Raw genomic sequence first — 21,112 nt, 5'->3', positions numbered from 1 at the left:
TGTCTTATCCGATAAAGGGCTGGTAATCCAAATCTATAAAGAACTTTCCAAACTCAACACCCCCCAAACAAATAATCCAGTAAAGAAATGGGCAGAGATATGAACAGAGACTTCCCCAAGAAGACACAGAAATGGCAAACAGACACATGAAGAAACCACTCCACTGTGCATCAGGGAAACACAAATAAAAAACACAATGAGATTTCACCTCCCATCAGTCAGAATGGCTCAACTATTAAGTCAGGAATTGACAGGTGTTGGTGAGGATGGGGAAAGGGGGGAACCCTCTCACACTGTTGGTGGGAATGCAAGGTGGTGCAAGCCACTCTGGAAAGCAGTATGGAGGTTACTTTCAAATTTGAAAATGGAGCTATCTTCTGACCCAGTAATTGCCCTACTAGGTATTTACTTGAAGAATACAAATAGTGATCCGAAGAGGCACCTGCCCCCCAATGTTAATAGCAGCAATGTCCACAGTAGCCAATAATGGAAAGAGCCCAGATGTCGATTCACAGTTGAATGGATAAAGAAGAGGTGGTATATATGTATGATGTAGAGTACTGGAGTACTACTCAGTCACCAAAAATGAAATCTTGTCCCGTGAAGAACATGGAGAGAACTAGAGGGTATTGTGCTAAGTGAAATGATTCAATCAGCGAAAGACAATTATCCTAGGATCTCATTCATTTGTGGAATTTAAGTAACAAATCAGAGGATTATAGGGGAAGGGAGTGAAAAAGAAAATAAGACAAAGTCAGATAGGGAGACAAACCATAAGATATGTTTTTTTTTTTTCCCCCAAAGATTATTTATTTATTTGTCAGAGAGAGAGAGAGAGAGAGTAGCGAGCACACAGAGGGAGAGGGAGAAGAAGGCTCCTTGCTCAGTAATGCAGGCTTGATTCTTGGACCCTGGACTCATTACCTGAGCTGATGTTAGATGCTTATCCAACTGAGCCACCCAGATGTCCCAAGATACTCTTAATCATAGGAAACAAAATGAGGGTTGCTGGATGGGAGGTGGAGGGGATTAGGAAATTGGGTGATAGGCATTAAGGAGGACACTTGATATAATGAGCACTGGGTGTTATATGCTTCTGATGAATCACAAAACTTTGTCTGAAATTAATAATACACTATATGTTAATTACTTGAATTTAAATTTTTAAAAATGGGCAAAATGTAGGGACACCTGTGTGGCTCAGTCAGTTAAGCATCAGACTTGATTTCAGCTCAGGTTATGATCTCGGGGTTGTGAGTTCATGCCCAGCTCAGGGTCATGATCTCAGGTTGTGAGTTTACGGTCCACAGTGGGCATGGAGCCTGCTTAAGATTATCTCTCTGTCTCACCCTCTGTCCCCCACCCCTGCTCATGTGTGGGCATGCTCCCTCTCTCTTAAAAAAAAAAAATCAAAATGTTGAACAGATACTTTGACAAGATTTACAAATGATTAGAAACACATGAGAAGGTGATCAGCACCACTTTGTTATTAGGGAAATGAAAAGTAAGACAACAATGATATACTACTTCATACCCCCAAGAATAGCTATATTAAAAAGGGCCAGACAATAACAAACATTACAAGGATGTAGAGAAGTAGTAGTACTCCTCTTGGTAAACAGATTTGCATTTCCACATCTAGGAGTCTACCCAAAAGAAAGGTAAACACGTGTCTACTCAAAGATTTGTACTTACATGTTCAAAGCAGTATTATTCATTGCAGCACAAAATAGCAACAAGTGGGCTGCTCCTCAGAACCTTCAGAATTGTTTTAACTTAAGGTAGTTTTGCTGTTGCAGTTGGAATGCAGGGCAACATCTGTGCAACCACCACGAAAGGGTGTGCCACATGCACTGCTAAATAATTTTTTGCTTTTTCCTGGATTAGAGTTTTTGATAAAATAATAGCAAGAGCAAGATTGTCTTAGTCCATTTAGGCTGCTCTCACATGACACAGACTGGGTGGCTTATAAAAAAGACACTTCTCACGGTTCAGAGGTTGAGAAATCCAAGACAATGCCACCAGGATTTTGTGTCTGGAGAGAATCCCCTTCCTTCCTGGTCTTCTCACTGTGACCTCACATGGCAGAAGTGACAAGGGTGCTCAAGGCAGCTTTGACAAGGGCACTAATCCTAATCATCACCTCCCCAAACCCACCTCCTAGCATCATCATGTTGAGGATTATGATCTCAACGTATGACTTTCTGGGGGACAAAAACATACTGTCCATGACAGTACACTTCTTACCTATAACTTAACTATTCAAGCTAGGGGTACAAGGGGAGTTGGAAATGTGGGGAGATTTGGCAAAGGCCCATAAATAACTTCACTGATAACTGATCCATCTGAACATGTTTCTTAACCATCTTTTTTGAATGAAACATGAATAAAATATTTACGTTTAGAAAGTATAATAATCCTCAACTTATAAGTGAGGAATTGAGGATCAGAGGCTAAGTCATTAATTTCCCAAGCTCCCAGTTAGTAGAAGAAACTATTATTCCAGTTCTCACCCTTTCTACCAGAACCATCTCATATTTTTCATACTATAGAAGGCATTAACTTTCAGTGGTGAACTAAAATATTAAGTATTAAACACTAAATCTTCATTTTTTTCCCCTTGTGCTCCAGTTTTCTGAGACTGGCTCATGTGTGTGGCTTTGTTATCAAAGGGGCACCAATGTCAGAGAGCTCCTTTCATAAACACTACATGGGAAGAGGGATACTTTCTATCACAAAAGTATCCCAAAACATTAGTTGATAACAGCAAGAAAAGGGACAGACAAAAAAAAAAGAATTTGAGAATTGCCAAACACTCTAATGTCATTTTCAAGGGTCTTGGCACTAAATACCTATTAATTTTTACATGAAAAATTTTAAATTTTATCATATTTACCTTTAAAAAAACACCCTTAATTACTGATCTTAATGTCTTGTGGGCCTTGATATGAATAGAGATGGATCTGTCTGATCTTTCAATACAAAATTTAAGTATCAGAAGATACATCCCAATTACATCAAGACGTTCTTTTTTAAAAAATTTTATTCGATTTTATTTTTTTCAGTGTTGCAAAATTAACTGCTTATGCACCACACCCAGTGCTCCATGCAATACATGCCTTCCTTAATACCCACCACCAGGCTCACCCCCACCCCTCATCTCCCCTCCAAAACCCTCAGTTTGTTTCTCAGAGTCCACAGTCTCTCATGGTTCATCTCCCCTCTGATTTCCCCCAATTCAGTTTTCTTTCCTTCTCCTAATGTCCTCCACTTTATTCCTTATGTTCCACATGTAAGTGAAACCATATGATAATTGACTTTCTCTGCTTGACTTATTTCACTCAGAATAATCCCTTCCAGTCCCATCCATGTTGATACAAAAATTGGGTATTCATCCTTTCTGATGGAGGCATAATACTCCTTTGTAGGTATGGACCATATCTTCTTTATCCATTCATCTGTTGAAGGGCATCTTGTTTTTTTCCAGTTTGGCAACTGTGGCCATTGCTGCTATGAACATTGGGGTACAAGGTGGCCCTTCTTTTCACTACATCTATATCTTTGGGGTAAATACCCAGTAGTGCAATTGCAGGGTTATAGGGTAGCTCTATTTTTAATTTTTTTTTGAGGAATCTCCATACTGTTTTCCAACGTGGCTGTACCAACTTGCATTTCCACTAACAATGTAAGAGGCTTCCCCTGTCTCCACATCCTCTCCGATACTTGTTGTTTACTGTCTTGTTGATTTTGGCCATTCTAACTGGTGTAAGGTGGTATCTCAATGTAGTTTTGATTGGAATTTCCCTGATGGCTAATGATGATGAACATTTTTTCATGTCTCTGTTAGCCATTTGTATGTCTTCTTTGGAGAAGTGTCTGTTCATGTCTTCTGCCCATTTTTTGACATGATTACCTGTTTTGTGTATGTTGAGTTTGAGAAGTTCTTTATAGATCTTGGATATCAGCCCTTTGTCTGTAGTGCCATTTGCAAATATCTTCTATAGCACCAAGAACCAAAAGATACCTTGTAATAAACCTAACCAAAGAGGCAAAAGATCTGTACTCAAGGAACTGCAATTTCTTTCTCATGAAAGAAATTGAAGAAGACACAAAAACATGGAAGAGCATTCCATGCTCATGGATCAGAAGAATAAACATTGTTAAAATGTCTATACTGCCTAGAGCAATCTATACTTTCAATGCCATCCCAATCAAAATTCCACCAGCATTTTCCACGGTGCTGGAACAAACAATCCTAAAATTTGTATGGAACCAGAAGAGACCCCAAATTGTTAAGGTAATGTTGAAAAAGAAAAACAAAACTGGTGGCATCACGTTGCCTGATTTCAAACTTTACTACAAAGCTGTGATCACCAAGACAGCATGGTACTGGCACAAAGACAGACACATAGATTAGTGGAACAGAGTAGAGAGTCCAGATATGGACCCACAACTCTATGTTCAAATAATCTTTGACAAATCAGGAAAAAATATCCAGTGGGAAAAAGACAGTCTCTTCAATAAATGTTTCTGGGAAAATTTAACAACTATATATAGAAGAATGAAATTCGACCATTCTCTCATACCATACACAAAGATAAACTCAAAATGGATAAAATGCCTCAATGTGAGGCAAGAATCTATCAAAATCCTCAAGGAGAACATAGGCAGTAACCTCTCCAACATCGGCCACAGCAACTTCTTTCAAGACATGTCCCCAAAGGCAAAGGAAACAAAAGTGAAAATAAACTTTTGGGACTCCATCAAGATCAAAAGTTTCTGCACAGCAAAGGAAACAGTCAACAAAACAAAGAGGCAACCCATGGAATGGGAGAAGATATTCACAAATGACATTACAGACAAAGAAGTTCTTTTAGGGGCACCTGGGTGGCTCAGTGGGTTAAAGCCTCTGCCTTCAGCTCAAGTCATGATCTCAGTGTCCTGGGATCAAGCCCTGAGTCAGGCTCTCTGCTCAGCGGGGAGCCTGCTTCCCTTCCTCTCTCTCTGCCTGCCTCTCTGCCTACTTGTGATCTCTGTCAAATGAATAAATCAAATCTTTAAAAAAAAGAACTTCTTTTAAAGAACTTTATCCTTAAAGTATAGGTGAAAATGTTCTAGATCCATACTAACTAGACAACCTAAGTTCCACATGAATGAAATAAAGATATAATCAAATTTGGAGTATAATTCATTTATTTTACTGATTGTATCACATTTAGAAATGTTTTAAGTAACTAATCACCGTTTTCCTGCCATTAAACCCCTCCATTGTGTTCCTGTTGGCAAATCTTCATACCACTATATCACAGAGTGAGAGATAGGTCCTGGGGTTGGCTCCTCAAGGACTGTCTTGTGTCCTCTTTGTCATGGGTTCCCACTCTCTCCAGTTAGTTTGTTTTCCAAATAGAATGGTCATGAAGGATAAACATTCAAAGGTTTACTCAAATTCCCTCTATGTACTTGGATTATTGACCTCACATGCTCTTCTCATCTATTGTTACTTCTTCCTGAACAACAAACATCTCTTCACATGCTCTCAGATAAATCACCACTCGCTGGCATTTGTTGATGTTGTGGCGTGCACACTATCAGATTTGGAACATGACTCAGGCCCTCCCTAACGTATCTCCTCTCACTCCTCTTCTGTAAACACTTCACCAGGCAAAGGTAGCTTGTGTTTCTCACTTAGAATGACTCTTAGGAACTTCAGAGTTCATCTTTGGTTTCATCTTTCCTATTGTCACCTTTCATTAAAAAGAAATCTGATCTAAGGAAGGCTTTAATCCCTTTTGTTGGAGAAGTTTCACTGTTCAGAAAATAAGTGTTTAATGGGACAGAAATTTGACCTGGCAATTATTCAGAAAACCTTTTCCTCACAGTTTTCTCTGATTAAAATGTAACACATTCCATGAAGTAAAAGTTGTCCATTGCTAGAACAGAATAGTTGTGATTCCCTAAAATAAATAACTCTAGGAAAGTAAACTGAAACTTACAGTTATTACAAACTTTCATTATTTGCCAAACTTAGGGTGAAAAATGGAAAAATTACCTGTTTAAGGGGTTTAAGCACAACCTCTGACCCATTATTGACTGACTGCTAAGCTATGTTGGTCTTGTCTTAAACAGAACACAGGAATTAAAAAAAAAAATGAGTAGTAACATCAGAGTATGCATAATGCTGAGGATAGACTCCATTCAGTTAGTTCCAGTAAGTCACTATACAAAAAAAAATAAAAATAAATAAAGCAAAAAAGCAGAACAGCCTCTTCCAGGACAAGATTAGAATCCTAAAATGTCCAGTTTTCTCAAAAAACATACCATATGCCAATAAACAGGAAAGTATGACACACATGCAGGAAACAAATATCAGTTAATAAAAATTGTGTCTGAATGGGATCCAGACACTGGACTTAGAAAACAGAACAGCTATAAAAAATTTGTCAAATTTAATGAGTCACCAAATCTCAAAAAATGTTTGATCTAACAGAAGAATCAGGAAACATGAAGACAGATCATTAGAAAAAAGAATTACAGTGAAAAAAATAGAAAGACAAAGAATTAAGAAAACTGAACATAGCCTCAGAGACCTATAGAAAATATCAAGTATGCCAACATAGGTGCAAGGAGTAAAGGAAAGGTCATAAAATACCTTTGAAGAAATTATGGCCAACATCTTCTCAAATTTGATGAAAAATATTAATCTGCACATCCATGAAGCTCGACATCCAGTACGATCATCATCGACATGAAGAGATTTAGAACTACCCATATCATAGTTAAACCACTGAACCATACATTTTAGGGTTGTTTCCTTTATTTCTGTGAAGGAGGCTTTTGGTATTTGGATGAGGGTTGTATTGAATCATAGATGGCTTTGGGTAGTGGGGACATTTAATGATATTCACTCTTTCAGTCCACAGACATGAACAGCAGTGGTAAGAGTGGGCACCCTTGTCGTGTTCCTGATCTCAGTGGGAAGGCTGTTAGCTTTTCCTCATTGAGAATGGTATTTGCTGTGGGTTTTTCATAGATGGATTTTACAAAGTTGAGCAATGTTCCCTCTATCCCTATACTTTGAAGAGTTTTAATCAGGAAAAGATGCTATATTTTGTCAAATGTTTTTTCTGCATCAATTAAGAGGACCATGTGGTTCCTCTCTCTTCTTTTATTGATTTGTTCTATCACACTGATTGATTTGCAAATGTTGAGCCACGCTTACATCCTATAGATCAATCTCACCTGGTTATGGTGGATAATCTTTTTAATGTACTGTTGGATCCCATTAGCTAGGATCTTGTTGAGAATTTTGGCATCCATATTCATCAGGGATATAGGTCTGAAATTCTCCTTTTTGATGGGGTCAGGGTTTGGGGATCAGGGTAATTCTGGCTTAATAGAAAGAGTCTGGAAGTTTTCCTTCTGTTTCTATTTTTTGAAACAGCTTCAGGAGAAAACAGATAATCATGTCAAAAAAATGGGTAGAAGAAATGAACAGACACTTCTCCAAAGAAGACACACAAATGGCTGACAGACACATGAAAAAATGTTCATCATCATTAGCCATCAGGGAAATTCCAATCAAAACTATATTGAGATACCACCTTACACCAGTTAGAATGGCCAAAATCAACAAGACAGTAAACAACAAGTATTGGAGAGGATGTGGAGACAGGGGAAGCCTCTTACACTGTTGGTGGAAATGCAAGTTGGTACAGCCATGTTGGAAAATGTATGGAGATTCCTTAAGAAATTAAAAATAGAGCTACCCTATAACCCTGCAATTGGACTACTGGGTATTTACTCCAAAAATACAGATGTAGTGAAAAGAAGGGCCATATGTACCCTAATGTTCATAGCAGCAATGGCCACAATTGTCAAACTGTGAAAAGAGCTGAGATGCCCTTCAACAGACGAACAGATAAAGAAGATGTGGTCCATATATACAATGGAATATTACCCAGCCATCATAAAGGATGAATACCCAAATTTTGCATCAATATGGATGGTGCTGGAGAAGATTATGTTGAGTGAAACAAGTCAAGCAGAAAAAGTCAATTATATGGTTTCACTTACTTGTGAAACATAAGGAATAATATGGAGGACATTAGGAGAATGAATGGAAAAGTGAATTGGGGGAAATTGGAGGGGGAGACAACCATGAGAGACTTTGGACTCTGAGAATCAAACTGAGGGTTGTAGAGGGGGTGAGGGTGAGTGGAAGGGTGAGCCTAGTGGTGGGTATTAAGGAGGGCATGTATTGCATAGAGCACTGGGTGTGGTGCATAAACAATGAATCTTGGAACACTGAAAAAATAAAGTAAAATTATTTTTTAAAAATCCACAAACATAGGGTACCTGGGTGGCTCAGAGGGTTAAGCCTCTGCCTTCAGCTCAGTCATGGTGTCAGGGTCCTGGGATTGAGCCCCACATTGGGCTCTCTGCTCAGCAGGGAGCCTGCTTCCCCCTGTCTCTCTTCCTGCCTCTCTGCCTACTTGTGATCTCTCTGTCAAAAAAAAAAAAAATACACAAACATGAGATGTCTTTCCATTTGTTTGTGTCTTCTTTGATTTCCTTCAGCAAAGTCTTGTAGGTTTTGTTGTACAGATCTTTTCCTTCCCTCATTAAATTTATTAAGATTTTGTTGTTTATTTTTTTAAGATTTTATTCATTTATTTATTTGACAGTGAGAGAGACTGTGAAAGCACAAGCAGGGGGAGCAGCAGACAGAGTAAGAGGGAGAAGCAGACTCCCCGCTGAGCAGGGACCCCCCCCAATGTGGAGATCCATCCCAGGACCCTGAGATCATGACCTTAGCTGAAGGCAGATGTGAAAGCAACTGAGCCATTCAGGCATCCCAGATTTTATTGTTTTTGATGCTACTATTCTTCTCCAGAAGTTTATTAGTGTAAAGGAATTAAGTGGATTTCTGTCTGTTTATTTTGTATCCTGCAACTTTACTCTGATTGTTGATTCATTTCAACAGTTTTTTGATTGACTCTTTGGAATGTTCTATATATAAAATCATATCATCTGCCAATAGTGACATTTTACTTCTTTTTTTCTGATATGGATGCCTTTAATTTCTTTGTCCTATCTAATGGCTGTAGCCAGAACTTCTACTACCACGGGAGTGGTAAGAGTGGGCATCTATGTCTTCCTCTTGATTTTAGAGGAAAAGCTTTCAACCTTTCACCATTGAATATATTAACTGTGGTTTATCATATATCATCTTTATTATGTTGAGGTATATTCCTTCTACACTCAATCTATTAAGGGTTTTTAGCATAAAATGTTGTGTTATCAGTTGTATTTTCAGTGTCTATTGAGATAATCATGGTATATTATCTTTGATTTTATTGGTACATTACATTTATTGAGTTGTGTGTGTTGAACAAAACTTGCATCCTAGAGATAAATCCCACTTGGTCCATGGGTATAATATGTTAATGTGTTCTTGAATTTGGCTTTCTATTTTGTGGAGAATTTTTGCATCAAGGACTGTGGTCTATTGTTTTCTTTTCTTATGATGTCCTTATCTGAAGACATCAGTAGCCCCACCCAATGAGTTTGTAATTGTGCCTTCCTCCTTTATATTATGGAAGACTTTGTGGAGGATTGGTATTGTTTCTTTAAATATTTGCCAGTATTCACCTGTAAAGTCATCTGATCCTGGAGATTTTGTGTTGGGTTGACAACTGATTTAATCTGTTTATTCCTAATTTGTTAAGATTTTCTATATCATCTTGATTCAGTCTTTTTAGGTTGTGTGTTTCTAGAAATGCACCATTTCTTCTAGATTATGTAATTTGCTGGCATATAATTGTTCATGGTAGTCTTTTATGCTCCTATGTATTATTGCTTTAGTATCACTTGCAATGTCTCCTCCTTAAATTCTAATTTTATTTGAGTCATCTCTCTTTTCTTCTTAGTTAATCTACTTAAAGTTTGTCAATTTGGTTGATCTTTTTGAAGAAACAGATCTTAGTTTTATTGATTCCTTTTATTGTTTTTCTGATCTCTATTTCATTTATTTCTGCTCTGATCTTTTATCTTTATTATTTCTTTCTACTGTTAACTTTGGGCTTAACTTTTTCTTCCCTAGTTCTTCAAACTATAAAATGAGATACTTTATTTGATATCTTTTGAATTTATAATATGTGATTATTGGTATTAAATATCCATTCAAAACTGTTCTTGTTGCATCCCATAAGATTTGATATGATTTCTTTACAGATTTGGATCTCAGCGCTTTATCTGTAATGTCATTTGCAAATATCTTCTCCCATTCCATGGGTTGCCTATAATCAAGTCAAAAAATGGGCAGAAGACATGAACAGACATTTCTCCGAAGAAGACATACAAATGGCTAACCAGACACATGAAAAAATGTTCCACATCATTAGCCGTCAGAGAAACTCAAGTCAAAACCTCACTGGGATACCACCTTATGCCAGTTAGTATGGCAAAAATTAACAAGGCAGGAAACAACAAATGCTGAAGAGGATGTGGAGTAAGGGGAACTCTTACACTGTTGGTGGAATGCAAGTTGGTACAGCCACTTTGGAAAACAGTAGGGATATTCCTCAAAAAGTTAAAACTAGAGTTACCTTTTGATCCTGCAATTGCACTCCTGGGTATTTACCCCGAAGATACAGATGTAGTGAAAAGAAGGGGCACACGCACCCCAATGTTCATAGCAGCAATGTCCACAATAGCCAAACTGTGGAAGGAACTTAGATGCCCTTCAACAGATGAATGGATAAAGAACAGATAGAACTGGAGGGGATTATGCTAAGTGAAATAAGTCAAGCAGAGAAAGACAATTAGCATATGGTTTCACTCATATGTGGAATGTAAGGAATAGCATGAAGAACATTAGGGAAGGAAGGGAAAACTGAAAGGGGGAAATCAGAGATGGAGATGAACCCTGAGTGACTATGTACTCTGGGAAACAATCTGAGGGTTTCAGAAGGGAAGGGATTGAGGGGATGGGTTAGCCCGGTGGTGAGTATTGAAGAGGGCACGTGTTGCAATGAGCACTGGGTATTATGTGCAAACAATGAATCATAGAACACTACATTAAAAACTAATGATGTACTGTATGGTGACTAGCAGAACATAATAATAAAAGAGGAATTAAGTTCATGTATTACCATTGAAAGTTTCAGTGTGACAAAAAAAGAAAAGGAGATTTAACATGGGGAATATATTGAACATTTTTGAAGTTAATATTTTTGAGATATCAGTTTTAATCTTTGTGAAATATGTACTTATTACATCAACTGAGATTTTGTTTTTAAGTTGATTCCATTATACCCAGTTTACAAAATTGTGCTCTGTTGATTTTGACTTGCTTGGGTATTATAGGATATTTCATCCTCCATCTTCTTAGTGTGGCCCTAATCATCTCACCATTGGTCTATTTTAATAGAAAACCTTCTACATTCTATAAAATTAGAGAACAGTGTTTCCCTGTTCTTTATCACTATTTTAAACTCCAATATTTAGGTTTAACATCTGTTTACAGAGACATCTGGCTCATCACAAAACAAGTTTTTGAGAATGAACTTTTGAGTGATACTCTAAAGAGAGCACAAGGAGTAAACTCATGTGTAATTAACACTATTTTGGAAAATCATTTCAAACACTGAAAAGAAACAAAATAAACGTAGTTAATAAGTTTAACATAGTGAGCTTTTCCTCATGTGCCTCATGTGTTTTGAAATAAAATTTTTTACCAAGATAGGAATCAGATGAAGTAGTTGCCTTACATTTAGGGGTCATGGAGTATAAAACATACATAATATGTCTTAATACATTCTTAGTTAATATTGGATTGGTACAGTTGATTGTGCATAAAGTAATTGTTTATGTGATTGACTTCTCTATATTTCTGTTTTCTATTCATTAAAGTATTTTGAATGAAAAAAAGACAATATGATTTCTAAAAATGGCTTGATATGTTGTATTTCCATTTTTTTGAGACAATGTTTTCTTTTTCTTTTGATTTAGTTTTGACCCATTGGTTATTCAGAAGCGTATTGTTCAATTTTCAGATATTTGTGGATCTTCTTACTTTGTTATTGTCAGTATTGTAGAAAGTCAGGAAAAATAGTCGGTATAAATTTAATCTTCTGAAATTTCTGAAAACTTTTGTGCCGTATTATATAATTCTCTAGCAGAATAGTGAAATGAATGAATATTTTGCCCATATTGGATGGAATGATCTGTGAATATCCCTTAGGTCCATTTCTTCTAAGATATGGTGCCATTCTGGTGTTTTCTGGTTGCTTTTCTGTTGGGATAATGTATCTACTACTGGTAGTGGAACAATGAAGACAATGAAGTCCCCTGCTATTGCCAGATTGCTGTATATTTCAGTCTTTAAAAATCTGTTAGTATTTGCTTAATATATTTCAATGCTTGAATGCTGGGAGTAGACATCCTTGTAGTTTTATATTTTCTTGATGTATGGACGCTTACATTCATATAATGACCTTCTTGTCTTTCTTGACACTTTTGACATGAAATCCTTTCTTTTTGATATAAAATGGGAGCCTGCACTTATTCTTTTGGTTACTTGTTTGGAAAGTCATCTTCTGTCCCTTGACTTTGAGCTTATGTATGTCTTTAGAGCTGATATAAGTCTCTTCTAGGCAGCATATATTTAGGTCTTATTTTCTTTTATGACTCCAGCCACTGTGTGCATTATAATGGATGAGCTCATCCATTTATAATTAGGGTGGTTATTAATATGTAAGGACTCTCTAGTCTTCTTTTATCTTTTCTTTCTGGTTATTTTCTATCTATATTGTTTCTTTTTCATTCTGTTTCTATTCTCCTTTGTTTAGTGGTGGGTTTTGTCATGATTTGCTCAGTCTTCCTGTTTTGCTTTGTTTTGTGTCTGCTCTAGATTTTTGCTTTGTGGTTTCTCTGAGCCTTACATTAAAATACTAGTTCTTTTTTATGGCTAGGAACACATATTCATTACTCTATAATGATGCCACACTGCCACTTCTCCACTTTTATGTTTTTGATATCAAATGACCTCTTATTATCGTGTGAAATTGTTACCAGTTGTAGTCCCTCTCATTTTTTTCAATGCTCTCCTCCTTTAATCTTTATTACGTACTTGTTTAACAAACTATTCTTAAACTGAGTGAATCTTTCTATTTGACGGTCTATATCACCTTTATTGGAGTTTTGTGTGATTTCATTTTTTGCATGTCACTAGTGTCTTTTCATTTCAGCTTAAAGAGCTCTTTCAGCCTCTCTTACAAGGCAGGTCTAGTGTGGCAAACACCTTCAGCTTCTGTTTGTCTGGGAAAGCCCTTACTTTTTTTTAAATCATTTTTAAAAATTTATTTTCAGCATAACAGTATTCATTGTTTTTGTACCACACCCAGTGCTCCATGCAGTCCGTGCCCTCTCTAATAACCACCACCTGGTTCCCCCAACCTCCCACCCCCCCACCTCTTCAAACCCTTCAGATTGTTTTTCAGAGTCCATAGTCTCTCATCTCTGACATCTTTGGTGGACAGAGTATTCATGACTGCCATTTGTATCTTTCAGTAACTTGAATCTGTCTTTCCTTTGTCTCCTGGCCTGTAGTGTTCCTGCTGAGAAATCTACCCAGAGGCTAAGGGGTGAGGTGTTCCTTTGTGCACCAATTCTTTTCCCCCTGCCTCAAATTCTTTACCCTTGGTTTTGGACACTTAGAATGTCTCGTTGAGAAAGACTTTTTGGCATTGAGATAATAAAGTGTTCTATTAGCTCTGTGGACTTGTATGTTAAGTTCCTTCCGCAGATTTGGGAAGCTCTCAGCAATTATTTCTTTAAATAAATGCTGTCTCCTTCTTTTCTTCTTCTGGTATATTCATTATTCTTATATTGGCTTTTTTCAGTGTCTGATAACTCACATAAGGTTTCTTGACATGTTGAAAATCTTAGTCTCTCTCCTCTTCTACTTGAATCATTTTAAAATTCATATCATCCAGTTAGCCTATTTTCCTTCCATCTGACCTGCTATATTTCCAGTGCTAATTCATTTTTCATCTCATTTGATGAGCCCATCAGATCCAGAATTTGCTTGGTTCCTTTATATAATTTCAGTCTCGTTGGTAAAGTACTCCTGTTCATTAATTTAATGCCCGGGTTCTCAGAACTGTCTTCTAAATTTTCTGTAGCTCACTGAGTTTCATCATGAAAGCTGTTTTTAATTGTATATGAATAGGATCACAATATTCTTTGTCTTTGAATTTAGTTGTCATCATTTTCTTTATGATGCCATCATGCTATAATTTTTCATACCAGATGAAAAGTGCCTTTGTCAACTCACTTGAATGTTCAAGCATCTTTCTTATTTAGGAAAGTCTTTGTTGATTTTGATTGTAAGAATTAAGCACATTGGCAATCAGAAACTTTGCTTTTGTTTCTCAGAAGGTCATGATATTGCACAATATTTTATTTTCTCTTGCTAGAGCTGACTCACCATGAAAATTAGGAGCACAGCTAAAAGACCTGACATGAAGGGGGAAAAATGTTGGTGGTAGAGTGGCAGGAGAGTTGTGGGCTTTAGCACTTGGGTCATGGATGTGCTCAAGGCCAGTGGGATGGGAGGGTGGGGTCTCACAAGTCCTAGACTTCTTGAAACCCCAAGGCACACAGCAGGAAACACCTTCCTTCAATTCTCTTAGTCTTCCTTCTTCTCTTTCCTTCCTTTGTGCCAGTCACAGAGCTCTCCTCAGAAATACAGGTGTTGCTGAAGAGCAATAGGTCCTTCCATGCACCTGAGCAGCCAGGGGGACTCCAACTTATCCTGCTTTCTGCCTCCTCGGTCTCTTCTGCTAGGACCAGCACTACCACTGTTGCTGCTGTACCTTCCTTGGCCCCAAAGCCTCTCTGATTCCCAGTATACCCACTTTGGGATACAGATGGAAGATCTCTCAGTGTCCTTTAATGCTCTGTAGGGGCACTTCCATCATCACGAATGTCCAATTAGATGTAAATGGATTCCTGCCCCTCGATGAGGTCTTTTGTCCATTTTGAGTTTATCTTTGTGTATAATGTAAGAGAATGGTCGAGTTTCACTCTTCTATACATAGCTGTTCAATTTTCCCAGCATCATTTATTGAAGAGACTGTCTTTTTTCCACTGGATATTTTTTCCTGCCTTGTCAAAGATTATTTGACCTTAGAGATGAGGGTCCATATCAGGACTCTCTACTCTGTTCCTCTGGTCTATGCGTCTGTTTTTGTGCCAGTACCATGTGGTCTTGGTGATCATAGCTTTGTAATAAAGCTTGAAATCCTGCAACGTGATACCCCAGTTTTGTTTTTATTTTTCAACATTTCCTTAGTGATTTGGGGTCTTTTCTGGTTCCATACAAATTTTAAGATTGTTTGTTCCAGCATTTTGAAAAATGCCACTGGTATTTTGATCAGGATGGCATTGAAAATACAGACTGCTCTGGGCAGCATAGACATTTAACAATGTTTATTTTTCCAATCCATGAGCATGGAATGTTTTCCTATCTTTTTGTGTCTTCTTCAATATCTTTCTTGAGCATTCTATAGTTCCTTGAGTATAGTTCCTTTAACACTTTGGTTAGGTTTATCCCAAGGTATCTTAAGGCTTTTGGTGCTATTGTAAATGGAATTGATTCTCTAATTGCCCTTTCTACAGTTTCATTGTTAGTGTATGAGAAAGCAACTGATTTCTTTGCCTTGATTTGTATCCTGCCACATTGCTGTATGAGTTCTAGTAATTTGGGAGTGGAGTCTTTTGGGTTTTCCACATAAAATATCATGACATCTGTGAAGAGAGAGAGAATTTAACTTCTTCTTTGACAATTTGAATAACTTTTACTTCTTTCTTTTTGTCTGATTGCTGTTGCTAGGACTTCTAGTACTAAGTTGAACAACGGTGGTGAGAGTGGGCATCCTTGCCGTGTTCCTGATCTCAGTGGGAGGTAATCTCTTTGACATAGGCCACAGCAACTTCTTCCAAGACATGTCTCAAAAGGCAAAGGAGACAAAAGCAAAAATGAACTTTTGGGACTTCATCAAGATCAAAAGATTCTGCACAGCAAAGGAAATAGTCAAAGAAAAACAAAGAGGCAACCCATAGAGTGGGAGAAGATATTTGCAAATGACACTAGAGACAAAGGGCTGATATCCAAGATCTATAAAGAACTTCTCAAACTCAACACACACAAAACAGATAATCAAGTCAAAAAATGGGACACTTCTCCAATGAAGATATACAAATAGCTAGCAGACACATAAGAAAATGTTCATCATCATTAGCCATCAGGGATATTCAAATCAAAACCACATTGAGATACCACCTTACACTAGTCAGAATGGCAAAGATTAACAAGACGAGAAAAACAAATGTTGGAGAGGATGTGGGGAAAGAGAAACCTTACACTGTTGGTGGGAGTGCAAGCTGGTGTAGCCACATTAGAAAGCAGTATAGAGATTCCTCAAAAAATTAAAAATAGAGCTACCCTATGACCCAGTAATTGCATTACTGGGCATTTACCCCAGAGATACAGATGTAGTGAAAAGAAGGGCCATCTGTACCCCAATATTCATAGCAGTAATGGACACAGTCGCCAAACTGGAAGATGCCAAGATGCCCTTCAACAGATGAAAGGATAAGGAAGATGTGTTTCATATATACAATGGAATATTACCCAGCCATCATAAAGGATGAATACCCAACTATTGCATCAACATGGATGGGACTGGAGGAGATTATGGTGAGTGAAATAAGTCAAGCAGAGAAAGTCAATTATCATATGGTTTCACTTAGGTGTGGAACATAAGGAATAAAGTGGAGGACTTTAGGAAAAGGAAAGAAAAAGTGAATTGGGGGAAATCAGAGGGGGAGAAAACCATGAGACTGTGGACTCTGAGAAACATACTGAGAGTGTAGAAGGGCAGGGGTGGGGGAATGGGTGAGTCTGCTGGTGTATATTAAGGGGGACATTTTTTGCATAGAGTACTGGGTGTTGTACGTAAACAATGAATCTTGGAACACTGCATCAAAAACTAATGATGTATTGTATGGGTGACTAACATAACACAATAAAAAAAAAGATGTAGATGAAAAGGGAAAGAAAACGCACAACTCACACTGTGAAGATGCTGATGGCACCCCTCTTACTCTCATTTCAATAGAATTGAATGAGAAATGTAGGATGAGGAATTTTTTCTGTCTGGCGTTTTATCTAAATGAGAACTGAGATGAGTTTGAAATGCGGTACAGGTGTTACCTGGGAAAAACAGGCATACAGGAAATGTAGGAAAGAACCTGAGAAAGGAGAAAGGCCAGGTTCCAAGGACAACCACAGGTGCTTGTTTTTCTCTACAAATATATGACTAACACTGGAACAGTGAGAACCCTTCCAGGATGCCATGACTTTATCTGAGACCAATCCATCCTAGAGCAACCTAAGACACCCATAATTTCCCAAACTCCATTTAACCATTTAATCATAAATCTATCACTCTAGCTCTGGTTCCAGAATAATGGTACAAACTCCCTCCAGTTCATCTTTCATCTCTAAATTTTGGACAAATGTAAAAAAGCTCCACAACTAGCCACAGATACCAAAGACTGTGTGGGAGACAAAACTTGAACACATGGCCAGCAAAAGGAATAAGGTTTCCAGGTTTCTGTATCTTTATTTTTTGTGCCTTTTGTTTCTGCAACAGCCCTTCAAGTTTTGGGGCTGTCCTCACACTAGAATGTGTTTAGGATCCCTGGATTCTTCCCATCCTGATAGGTTGTGACAAACAGAAATGCTTCCACATATTTCCAGGCCACACCCAGAACCAGTTTCCTAGCACCATCTGGGATCTCTGAGGAGCAAGGACCCTGGCTCAACACCTGTCCCACCAAACTCGGTCCTCAGTGGGCTCCATTCCAGTACTGTCCACCATCGGGTCACCAGGCTGCTTTAATTGAAATCATTTCATAGGATGCTTTCCTTTGGGATCCTCTGAGGACACAGACTGAGATTTGCATGTGGACAAGGAAGGGCTCTTGGGTACAACACCTGTGAGGGAGTGATGGCAGCTACTCTGGACAGAGGAGGAAGGTGAACTGCAATGACAGAGAAGTAACACCCACAAGTGATCAAACAGGGAGCTAAGGAGCTGGGTTGCCCTTCAAGTTGCTTTAACTTGAGGCAGTTTTGCTGCTAGAGTTGGAATGCAGGGTGTCAGCTGTGGCCCCGCAGCTGGAGGACTCACCACCTGCACTGCTACATGTTTTGTTTGCTCCTGGATCATTTTCATTATTTTTTTTTTTTTTTTTTATGAAATAAAGGCAAAGAGAAGATGAGGAGTTTTTGTTGAGGCCATTCAGGCTGTCATCACAAGAGGGCAGACGGGTGACTTATAACTGCAGACACACACTTCTTACAGTTCAGAGGCTGGGAAGTCCAAGACAATGCCACCAGGATTTCGTGTCTGGAGAGAATCCCCTTCCTTCCTGCTCTTCTCACTGTGACCTCATATGGCAGAAGTGGCAAGGGAACTCAAGGCAGCTTTGACAAGGGCACTAATCCCAGTTGTCCCCTCCCAGAGCTCACTCCCTAGCATCATCACCACGGGGCTCAGGATTTCAACGTATGAATTTCTGGGAAACACAAACATCAGCCCATGGCAGTACACTTCTCCCCTACAATTTCGTTTGTGTGACAGGAGGACAAGGTGGAATGGGAAATCTGGGGACATTTGGAGACAAGGACCCATGAACTGCTGCAGTGTTAACTCACCAATTTGAACATGTTTATTAGTTGTCATTTTTAAGTAAATTTTTCATGTTCAGGAAGTATTATAATCCTTACCTTTGAAATGAGGAAACTGAGGATCAGAGGCTAAGTGCATGATTTCCCAGGCTCCCAGTTATGAAAAGAAACTATTATTCCAGTTCTCACGCTTTCCACCAGAACCACCTCACATGTTTCATACTATGTAAGACATTAACTTTCAGTGGCAAACTAAAATATGAAATATTAAACATTAAATCTTTGTTTTTATCCTCTGGTGTTCTAGCTCCTAGGGCTGGGCAATGTGTGTTGTTTCATTATCAAAGGAGCACCAAGGTCAGAGATAATCCCAAGCTCCTTTCATAAAATGTACAGAGGGATGTGTCTGTCTCAAAATGATCCTCCAAATTAGCTCATAACGACAAGGAAAAGTACAGACATTAATGCATACCTTTGAGAACGTGCCTAACACTCACCTTTAATGTCATTTTCAAGGGTGTAACGTCAACATTTACCTTTTAAAACAAACACCTTTAGTAACAGATGGTAATGTTCAAAAACCTTTTAATAAATACAGATGGATCTGTCTGACCATTGAGAAAAATTAAAAACATAAAGAAGATAGAATTAATGTATTAATATAAAGAGGTTCTTTTAAAAAACATTTTCCCAAATATATAGGTGGAAAATATCCTAGAGCCACACTTCTCAACACTCTGAGTTCCACAAGAATCATTCTATTAACAATATCACCAAACTTAAAGTACAAATCATTTTAATTTAATGATTTTACTGGATTGAAGTATGTTTGGAGTGGTATGGTCCAACTCATACCAGTTATTTTATTTAACATCTCTGACATGTGGCATTAGCCCCCAGTCCAGTAATTTCTAGGTCTTAAATTGTTTTGGCTTAACTATCTGCTTGGGGCCATAAGATGGCTTCATTTTCTTTATCCCTTGAGCACCTTCCTTTACACAAAGAAGCCCCCCTTACCTACAACTCCACATGGTGCCACCTCCAGAGATTTCTCCCCAGTATTCTTAAGATGGAGGCCAGGGAACACTGAAAGCCTTTTGGCTCTACCAAGGACCACAGTACTGTGAGTGAGGCACTGGTCTTGGGTGCACAGTTGAAGGAGGGACCAAGTTCAGTTATTAGGATGAATAATATTATAATAAAGTAGTAAAAAGATTTACATTAACACAAAATCTGTGACAGATACAATGTCAAAACTTTAAAATATTACTGATTTTTTCTTTTACCTCAGGTGCCAAGGTGACATTGCACAGCACTGTTATTTAAAATTTAAGTTCAAATCCCTCTAAAATATTATTTACTCTCAACAGATTTTTAAAATTTAAATTCAATCAATTGACATATAATGTATTATTAGTTTCAGAGGAAGACTTTAGTGACTCATCAGTCTTATGTATTACCAGAGCTCATTACACTAAGTTGCCTTCCTTAATGTCCCTCACCCGGTTACCCCATCCTCCCAAGCTCCTCCGCTCCAGCAACCTTCAGTTTGTTTCCTTCAGTTTGAAGTTTCTTATAGTTTGCCTCCCTCTCGGGTTTTGTCTTATTTTCTTTTTCCCTCCCTTCCCCTATAAACCTCTGTTTTGTTACTTAAATTCCACAGATGAATGAGGTCCTAGAATAATTGTCTTTCGCTGATTGACTTATTTCACTTAGCATAATACCCTCTAGTTCTCTCCATGTTCTTTCACGGGACAAGATTTCATTTTTGGTGACTGAGTAGTACTCCACTGCATACATATGTACCACCTCTTCTTTATCCATTCAGCTGTCAATGGACATCTGGGTTCTTTCCATGGTTTGGCTATTGTGGACAATGCTGCTATTAACATTGGGACACAGGTGCCCCTTCGAATCGCTATTTGTATTCTTCAAGTAAATATCTAGTAGGGCAATTACTGGGTCAGAAGATAGCTCCATTTTCAAATTTGAAAGTAACCTCCATACTGTTTTGCAGAGTGGCTGCTCCACTTTGCATTCCCACCAACAGTGTGAGAGGGTTCCCCCCTCTCCTCACCCTCACCAACACCTGTCATCTCCTGACTTACTAGTTTGAGCCATTCTGACTGATGGGAGGTGAAATCTCATTGTGTTTTTTATTTGTGTTTCCCTGATGGGCCGGGGTGTGGAGCATTTCTTCATGTGTCTGTTGGCCATTTCTGTGTCTTCCTTGGGGAAGTCCCTGTCATGTCTTCTGTCCATTTCTTTACTGGATTATTTGTTTTGGGCGTGTTGAGTTTAAAAAGTTCTTTATAGATTTGGATTACCAGCCCTTTATCGGATAAGACA

General features: G+C 38.2%; 1 protein-coding gene across 1 annotated transcript in view; it reads left to right on the top strand.

The window, feature by feature from the left end:
- LOC116870354 (amine sulfotransferase-like) overlaps positions 1–12,115 on the top strand; it is a 42,072-nt gene extending 29,957 nt beyond the window's left edge. Inside the window, exon 7 of the mRNA XM_032861959.1 lies at positions 12,013–12,115. Coding sequence (XP_032717850.1) covers positions 12,013–12,115 — 103 coding nt within the window. The remainder of the gene's footprint in view (positions 1–12,012) is intronic.
- Positions 12,116–21,112: the final 8,997 nt, after the last annotated feature.

The sequence above is a fragment of the Lontra canadensis genome, unplaced genomic scaffold (assembly GCF_010015895.1).
Source record: "Lontra canadensis isolate GAN:19392208 unplaced genomic scaffold, GSC_riverotter_1.0 scaffold23, whole genome shotgun sequence".
In the NCBI taxonomy this organism is placed as follows: Eukaryota; Metazoa; Chordata; class Mammalia; order Carnivora; family Mustelidae; genus Lontra; species Lontra canadensis.
This window is presented reverse-complemented; position numbering and strand designations above follow the sequence as displayed.